The 9,706-nt window shown below is 34.6% G+C and overlaps 1 protein-coding gene and 1 pseudogene across 1 annotated transcript; one reads left to right on the top strand and one right to left on the bottom strand.

Annotated features, from left to right (window-relative positions):
* On the top strand, positions 1-2,311 carry LOC120167861 (annotated as a pseudogene).
* Positions 2,312-6,672: 4,361 nt separating this feature from the next.
* Positions 6,673-8,192, bottom strand: LOC120167836 (protein IQ-DOMAIN 14-like). Its single transcript, XM_039176729.1, has 3 exons — positions 7,708-8,192; positions 7,478-7,636; positions 6,673-7,392 (listed from the first exon to the last, which is right to left on the bottom strand). Exons 1-3 carry the CDS (start codon positions 8,098-8,100, stop codon positions 6,748-6,750), a joined length of 1,197 nt encoding a protein of 398 aa, XP_039032660.1. The 5' UTR covers positions 8,101-8,192; the 3' UTR covers positions 6,673-6,747.
* Positions 8,193-9,706: the final 1,514 nt, after the last annotated feature.

The raw sequence follows: 9,706 nt of genomic DNA, 5'->3' as shown, positions 1-9,706 counted from the left end.
TTCATTCTTAAAAATGTCCAAGTTTTTACGACTTGTTCACTTTTTCATCTTGATTCTTGTCTTAAATTCAGGTCAGGCATTGTGTCATACCAAAGGGATCAAGCTGAGAAGCCATAGAGGGAAGCATCACAAGCAGTCGAACACGACCGGAGTCTGTCTCTCGGAACAGCCTTTCATGCAATGGGTCAAATTCGTCGGTAGCCTTAAACACTTGATTTTCAGGACGGCGAAGAATAAGTTTTTCCCGTCTTATAAAATCACCGTTGACAAGAATCCAGCGGCCGGAGACTTCACCAAGATTCAGGATGCCATTGATTCCCTGCCTTTCATTAACCTTGTCAGAGTGGTTATCAAGGTCCATGCAGGGGTTTACTCGTAACTAACTACTGATAATACAATCTTAAATGTTCCTGTTTTCGATCTGCTCGTGCTTGTCTTGTCGATTATCGTAACATTTTTCCTACTTGTTCAGAGAAAAAGTTAACATTCCAGCATTGAAATCCTTCATAACAATTCAAGGAGCAGGAGCAGACAAAACAATAGTTCAATGGGGAGACACAGCTCAAACACCTGGTCCAAATGGACAACCTTTGGGGACCTATGGTTCTGCAACTTTTGCTGTCAATTCCCCGTATTTTATTGCCAAAAACATTACATTCAAGGTTAAAAAAAACCTTGGTTAATTTTATTAATTTTTGCCCTTTCTTTCACTTTTTCTTCTTAGTGCAAAATAACATCTCGGTTTCTCTAAGAACACTGCACCAGTTCCACCACCGGGAGCAGTTGGAAAGCAAGCCGTGGCATTTAGAATATCGGCGGATACGGCGACTTTCTTCGGATGTCGATTCCTCGGAGCTCAGGACACTCTCTATGATCACTTTGGTAGACATTACTATAAAGAGCGTTACATTGATGGCTCTGGATTTCATCTTTGGCAATGCTCTCTCCCTTTCGAGGTTTGTTTCTAACGTTTAAGTACATTCGATTTCACAAATTCTAAAAGATACCATCGAATTAAGATTCGATTGAATCCGTTGTTCATCATGATTTTCACTATAATTGATGCTAAATCATGACATTCCAGAATTATATCAAACTTATCACCTCATCTTTTTTATATACTAGCAAATTTTACCACACTTGGTATAGGGAATAATTCACCATATCTGCTTTTGTCACGCCTTACATACTTTTTGAACTGCCTGCCCCCACAATTAGTGCCCTTTTAACTATAGCTCAACAATGATTATCCATACAAAATAACATGCATTTAGGTCAAGAGATGGTCTCGGTCGAGCTTTTAGTCAATCTAATTTGAGTATAATATCTCTCTACTTATTTTTTTTACTAAATATGAATTTAGAGAAACTTCATCTTATTTGAAAATCGATATTATATTTATGATAAAAATATACACTCCTATCAATCTGACACATACAAACACATATAATTCTCATTTTTATTAGGTAAAACAATGACCTAAATAAATAAATAAATATATATATATATATATAAAGAGAGAGGTATTACAACAACAATTATCTCTAAATATATAAAGATCAATTATATTATTATTTTTATATACGATCGGATATTTTTCACTCTAAACTCCTACTCAGTCTGACTTTATTCTTAAAAAAATCAACTTGAACTAAAATTTCAAAAAAAGAAAATCTAATCTATCGAATTCGAATCAAACATCAAACTCTATTTAAGTCGAACTTAATTTAATTGATTCATGCGTAGGAATCCTTTAACGTAATCGGTGCTAATATTTTTCCGGGGGTGTCACGTGCATGCAACAGCAAGGTTAACACGGGCATTAATAGCACAAAACAGAGGAAGTATCTTAGATGACACGGGGTTCTCTTTTGTGAAGTGTAAGGTGTCGGGGTCAGGGGGACTGTACCTAGGGAGGGCGTGGGGTCCTTTCTCTAGGGTAGACTTTGCTTACACTTACATGGACAACATCATCCTTCCTAAGGGCTGGTATAATTGGGGTGACCCTAACCGCGAAATGTAATAATCTTCCCCTTTATCTTTAATTTCGAGTAATTTAGAATTCGAATTCGTAACAATGTGGTTGGGTCTTGTTTTGTTTTTACAGGACAGTGTTCTACGGGCAGTACAACTGCACCGGGCCGGGAGCGAGTTTCCCGGCAGGGTTTCGTCGTCCAGGGAACTTACGGATGAGGAAGCCAAACCATTTATTTCACTTAGTTTCATTGATGGTTCTGAATGGATCAAATTATAGATTTAGTCATCAAATTTTATTTTTATGCATACCGACCGACAAAGTAAATTAGTGTTTGTAAAAATTTCGATCTAATTGCTCCATCCTTGAACAAATCTGATTATAATACAATCTTTTCATATCGAGAGTAATGATAAAATATGTTATATGTTGAAAGTCAAAAATAAAATCGATGCATTAATGCACCGAATGGATTTGGTGCAATGGTTAAAAGCTGCATCGAAAATGTTGAAAAAAGTGGGGTGGTAAAATTCCTCAATTAGTCTATGTACTTTAGGATATTTATAAGATTAGTCCTTAAGCTTCAACTATAAATATCCTAACTTATTTAGCTTCAAAATCATCCCAAATCATTCTAGCTTTTTCCCAATACTAGAAAATTTATAGAGTTTTTTTAGAGTTGTTTTCTCCTTTTTATCAAGAGATAATTGTTATTGTTTTCTACTTGTTAGATCGAGAGAAGTTATAATTCCTATTTTCTCATAGTTAAATTCTTCTATCTTTACCCGTGGTTTTTACCCTATATTATTTAGGGATTTTCCACGTAAAATTTGTGTCTTCATTTTTATTTTCTCAAATTATCAGTTGTAATTTTGCTCTATCCAATGGTTGTATTCCGTAACAATTGGTATCAGAGTCAGATTAGAGTGTATAATATCTACTTATTGTCTTTGTGGTTGCCACCAAAATGTGGATCCTCCAACATAAGAAAGTAAGAATGTATTACTCATTCTTTTAAGGTTCCAGATAACTATTTACGATAGTGAAATAGTGGGAACTATCCGTAATAGAAGTTATGACAACGAAATTTGATATTAAAAAATTCAATGGGAGAAATTTCTCATTGTGGAAATTGAAGATGAAAGTCATCATGAGGAAAGACGGTTTGTTTAGCAGCTATCAGTGAAAGGTCGATAGATTTCATAAATGACAACAAATGGAACGAGATAGATGAGAATGCTATGGCAAACTTTCATCTAGCATTAGCAGATGAAGTATTGTCAAACATCGAGGAGAAGAAGACAGCTAGAATGATATGGGATCATCTCACTAAAACTGTATTGATGGAGTAAAGGGGTATCGTTTGTGTGATCCCACTGCCCGCAAAGTGATCATCAACATGGATGTTATCTTTATAGAAGATAAACTACAAAGAAAAGAAGACGATTATAGCGCTGAAAAGTCAGAGACTACACAGATACATGTGGAAAATGAGGTTGAACAAGGAGATTCTTCTGAAACAGAACCAACACATGATGAACAAGAACCAGAGAGTTCTGAAGCTACAACAACTCGTCAATTAGATCGTGTGAAAAGACGTCCCAATTGGCACTCAGATTATGTTATAGAAGGAAATATTGCATACTGCCTTTTAACAGAGGATTGTGAGCCAGCAACATTCCAGGAGGCAATAAACAGCTCATATGCTTCACTATGGATGATGGCGATGCAAGAAGAAATTGAAGCCATTCATAAAAATAATACATGGGACCTTGTGCCACTACCACAATGAAGGAAGTCAATTGGTAACAAATGGGTCTTCAAAATCAAGCGAAATGGTAATGATCAAGTTGAAAGGTATCGTGCAAGACTGGTGGTCAAATGATATGCTCAAAAAGAAGGTATTGATTTCAATGATATCTTTTCTCCCGTAGTTCGACTAACAACAGTTCGAGTAGTCTTGGCAATGTGTGCCACATTGAACTTACATCTAGAGCAGTTAGATGTTAAAACAATTTTTATTCATGGAAATCTTGAAGAAGATATTTACATGCTCCAGGCTGAAGGTTTTGAAGAAAAAAAAAAGAAGAACTTAGTTTGCAGGTTGAACAAATCTATGTACTGTCTAAAGAAGGCGCCAAGAAGTTGGTATAAGAGATTTGATTCCTTCATTATGTGTCTTGGATACAACAGACTTAATGCAGACCCTTGTGCTTATTTCAAGAGGTTTGGTGATAACGATTTTATTATATTGTTGTTGTATGTGGATGACATGTTGGTTGCAGAACCCAACAAAGATCATATTGAAGAATTAAAGGCACAACTGGCTAGGGAATTTGAAATGAAGGATTTGGTATCAGCAAACAATATTCTAGGGATGCAAATTCACCGAGACAGAAGTAATAGGAAGATTTGGCTTTCACAAAAGAATTACTTGAAGAAGATCTTGTCACGATTAAACATGCAAGATTGTAAGCTAATTTCTACCCGTCTTCCTATTAACTTCAAATTATCCTCCAGTATGAGTCCTAGCAGTGAAGAAGGGAGGATGGAGATGTCTTGAGTATCGTATGCATCGGCAGTGAGAAGTTTAATGTTCGCTATGATATGCACAAGACCAGACATTGCACAAGCAGTGGGAGTGGTTAGTCGATACATGGTGAATCCAGGCAAAGAGCATTGGAATATAGTAAAGAGGACCCTGAGATACATCAAAGGGACATCAAATGTTGCATTATGTTATGGAGGATCAAACTTACTTATCAATGGGTATGTCAATTCTGACTATGCAAGGGATTTGGATAAAAGAAAATCTACAACATGATATGTATTCAAAGTTGCTGGTGGAGCTGTAAGTTGGGTTTCAAAATTACAGTCAGTTGTGGCTACATCTACAACAGAAGTAGAATATGTAACAGCTACACAAGCCAGTAAAGAAGCAATTTGGTTGAAGATGTTATTGGAGGAGCTTGGGCAAAATCAAGAGTATGTCTCTATGTCTTGTGACAGTCAAAGCGCCTTGCATCTAGCAAGGAATCCATCATTTCATTCAAGGACAAAGCACATACGAGTTCAGTACCATTTCATTTTGAAAAGGTGGAAGAAGGAACGGTAGATATGCAGAAGATACATACCAAAGATAACATAGCAAATTTCATGACGAAGGCGATCAATGCTGATAAATTTACTTAGTGTCGATCCTCTTGTGGCCTATCAGAAACATAAGCAACATGAAGGTACAATGTAGAAAGAATGGTGTGAAGATATGATTGTTCCAATCAAATCTTCAAGGAACAATCAAATCTTCAAGTGGGAGATTGTTGAAAGTCAAAAATAAAATCGGTGTATTAATGCACCTAATGGATTTGTGCATTGGTCAAAAGTTGCACCGAAAATGTTGAAAAAAGTGGGATAGTAAAATTCTTCAATTAGTCTTGTACTTTAGGGTATTTACAAGATTAGTCTTTAAGCTTCAACTATAAATACCCTAACGCATTTAGCTTCAAAATCATCCCACATCATTCTAGCTTTCTCCAAATACTAGAGAATTTAGATAGTTTTATTGAGAGTTGTTTTCTCCTTTTTATCAAGAGAGAATTGTTATTGTTTTCTCCTTGTTAGATCGAGAGAAGTTGTAATTCATATTTTCTCATAGTTAAATTCTTTTATCTTTGCCCGTGGTTTTTACCCTATATTATTTAGGGATTTTCTACGTAAAATTTGTGTTTTCTTTATCTTCATTTTTATTTTCTCAAATTATCAGTTGCAATTTTACTCTATCCGATGGTCGTACTCCGCAACATTATATTCTTTTTAAAAAATAAATAAATCTAAATACTGAAAAATGATATTATTATAAAATATAACTAGAAAAATTAATTTTCACGACCAAAGAAAGAACCCAATTGCTTGACTATGCCAAAAGCTAGGTAACTAGAAGCAGCTATTGTTCCCAGTATGCTGAGAGCCTAGTGCTGCGTTTAGGGACCATGAGAAGAAACCATTGAGTAAAGAGATTAAATCAATCAAAATATAATATTTTGAAGCTTAATAATTTATAAATTTCAGAATTATGATCATCTGAATTAAATCAAATTTTATTATCGGCTGTATATTATTGAAAAGAGAGCATGCGGAGAGATGGATAGAGAGAGTATTAGGATAGTATGCATCTTTAAAGTTTTTAAATAATTTAAATGTCATTTATATTTTATATTAATAATTTTATTTAATATCTACTGAAATTTTATAATTTCATATTTCTTATATTTTGTATGACCAAATAATAATAAAAACGAATTTTATATTATCACTTTAATGAAGAAAATTAATAGTTATCAATTTAGAACGTGGAGGAAACAGATTGTGCTAACATAAAGTAGTCATTTAAATCCCAAATTTTATTATGATAAAAGGATAAAAACCAGAATTATACCTTTCAATTTACTGAAAGAAATCATAATTTGAAGAATCTGGAGAATTAAGTAAATTGAAAAGAGACCATGCGAGAGATAGATAGAGAGAGTGTGAGGATAGTCTGCACCTTTAAATTTTTTTAATATTTTATATTAATGATTTAATTTAATATTTACCGAAATTCTATAATTTCATTTTTTTTCTAACTTTAATATAACTTTCTAAAAAATAGTATCTCTGACCAAAATTAAATTAGCTACATGCTGTAGAAGAACCACTCATTCAACAATTGCAATTTCATTTCATCGACAACAAGGCAAATTCCTTGAGATAACAATAAGATTTGAATTACAGCATCACCATTTCCTCTGCAAACAGTTGCTCTCAAGATCTTTTGCCAAATCATACGAGGATCTGTCAAGCTTCCCCATCACTGCATTCTTGAAACTGATAGCTTCTTGAGCTTGTGAGCATGATCTCTGCATCCTAACACCACTCAAACTACATCTAGATTCCAGCATTTCGTTGAGCGAAAGCCGCTTCTTAGGCCCCGGTTCCGGCCGTTGTTTCGGGGCACTATGTGACCTCAACTTAGCCTTGAACGATTTTGTATTCGCCATGTAATTAGGGAAGAAGTTCCCGTAGTGTGCGAAAAAGTTATCGGCACACACGCTCTTGGCTGGAGTAACCGGGGCTAACCGAGGCGTACTTTGTGCGGTCGAGAACCTGCATTCGTCTCCGGTTAATCCCCAATCGGTCTCTTGAAACGGCACTGATGAACGGGTCGGAACTCGAGCAGAAAATGGAGAAGACAACGGGACATCGTCGCTGAAATCCGATACGGTAGTGTTGGTCTTTAGGGATCTCGATTTCGACCTGCCTGTATCGACCTCCACAATTTTGGGACTTCCTTCAATGTTAAATGAAGTATCAAGAGAAGCTGAGAATCTTCTACTATGGAAAGAAACAGAATGTTCACTTGTTGTATCATCAAATCTCTCCTACAAAATGGAAAATGAAAACATTTTGTTTTCGAGTAAAAGAGAATTGGGAAAAAACTAAAATTAAAGTTGATGCATTTTGTACCATTGATTTCCGAGCTCTTTGGGACCTGACTGTAGCTTGAGCTCTTATCAGTGCCTGCATGCCTTGTAGTGTAGCTGAAGCTTGTTTTCTCACTAAATATCCTCTAACAAGGGCTTGAATCTTCACTAATCCTTTCAGGGCTCGTAATGCTTTTCGAGCCTGGTTCCAAACGAATAAAATAGCCTTTAATAATGTTAATGTTTAATCATATAGAAAGACTATATGCATACCAGATACCCTCTGAAGACGGTCTGAATCTTAACAGTAGCCCATTTTTCATGTCCACCGCCAAACATGGTCCCTCTGCCATGACTCGTCAGCCTCACCACCGCCACTGCCGCCTGAGCAGCAGCCACAGCCGCATCTGCTGCAGCTGCCGTGGCGGCCGCCACCGCAATTGCTTGCTTACTCTGCTCTTTCTCCGTTTCATTGTACAACGACCTTAGCCACACAACCTCGGCCGGCGACATATTAGGTGGGATCGTTGTAGGGTCGTGACATAATCCGCCGCTCGAGTCCCGCCCTGAATGGCCGATGTTACACCGTTTCTTTTCTTTCCGTTCACCGGAATTCGAGTTCTTTATCCCGAACAAGCTCTTCAGCCACCTTGTAGCTTTTCCCATTGTTTATTTTTCTCAGTGCATGAGAATGAGAAGAGAGCTTTGGGAAGTTTCCATGGTGGTGAAAAGTGGAGATTGAAGGATGGAATATTTATTCAATTGTGGAACTGGAAGATGATGGAGTCAGGGTGTTCATACTTGGTGCTATTTGAAATTCAAAAAGGGAATAAAATTATAAAACTACTGCCTTGGCATCGTGAGAAACTGCATTACATGACAAAAACATGCCGCTTAAAGATTCAGATGTCCTCAAAAATATATATTATTAGTAAGGCTAATCTACAACCAATGTCACTTTTATTTGATTTTCTTTTGTTTTATAGGTCACCCAACATCTAAAATATTACATTTTGATTTATTTACGTTATCGATTTTAATCATTGTCATGTTAATTCATATAACATTAATAACATGAATCGCTAAAAATAATTCATTTTTAATTTAATTTCTAAACTTTAAATAAAATATATTTTGATTTAAATTTAAATAGTAATCTAGTATATTCAATTATGTATATTTATGTCAGTTCTTGAAGTAAACATAAATTCATAACATATATTATTTTTTGACAAATCTTCCATTGAAATTTTATTGGAAATAGAATTATAACAATGAGCATTGTGGCTTGAAGAATCAATCCTGATTCCTAAAAAAAAGTTGTTTTTAATAATAAAGTAATTGAATAAAAGCTTGAATTTATCAATTTATTGAGGAAAGATGCCTTATGGACCTCAGCTTCTGACAATCTCGTGAAGCCTTTGATTTTTTACATTGCTTATTTTTTAACTTTTTTTTATATCTAATTCTCTGCACCTGTTTTAACTTTTTCAAACCTCCTTTCTTTGAACCCTAGTAAATAAATGATACGATCATGCAATATAAAAAGAATTTCATTATTTTTTATATAAATATCTTATTCATGATTTTGATCCCTCTATTTTTCTAAAATTCGGTCTCTTGTTCTTATATTTAATTTGATATAATTTGTTCTTCCTACTTTTAGTTAGTCTAAATTATTAACGTATTTAATTATTTTCATTAAATTGCATATTAGACAAACGCTAAAATCCCATCCCTCCACCATGCTTAAAAAATACATGTTAATTGAACAACGAAAAACAAATATGATTTCATGTCTTTTAAGATTTTTTTAGAGAAAATTAATATAATAAAGTGAAAGAGAAAAAGAAAAGTTAATCGGTATCCATATCAATCAGAGAGGAGGCTCGTCGGCGCCAACGATGAGTTTTTTTGGTTCGTGAGGAATAAAAAGAATTTTAGAATTTTTAAAATCATCATTAACCTTTTTAGGGTCATGAATGTGGTAATTAGGTGAGTAATTGGGTGATCAATTAAACTCGTCACATTAGCTTGTTGTTACATCCTTAGTGATAGTTAACAAATAAGTGGTCAAAATGCAATAATATGACAACATTTATGATGAAAACATAGCTTTTCAAAGTATAGTGGTAAAAAAAGAAAAAAAATACTAAAAATGACCATTCGTGAAAAATCCAATTATGTTAGAGTGTACAAAACTTGAATTAATTTAATTAAGAGCATAATACATGCTTAAATACGTCTGAATTTATATCTTCTTAAATATTAT

This window comes from Hibiscus syriacus, unplaced genomic scaffold (assembly GCF_006381635.1).
Source record: "Hibiscus syriacus cultivar Baekdansim isolate YM2019G1 unplaced genomic scaffold, ASM638163v2 tig00111701_pilon, whole genome shotgun sequence".
Taxonomy (NCBI): domain Eukaryota; kingdom Viridiplantae; phylum Streptophyta; class Magnoliopsida; order Malvales; family Malvaceae; genus Hibiscus; species Hibiscus syriacus.
This window is presented reverse-complemented; position numbering and strand designations above follow the sequence as displayed.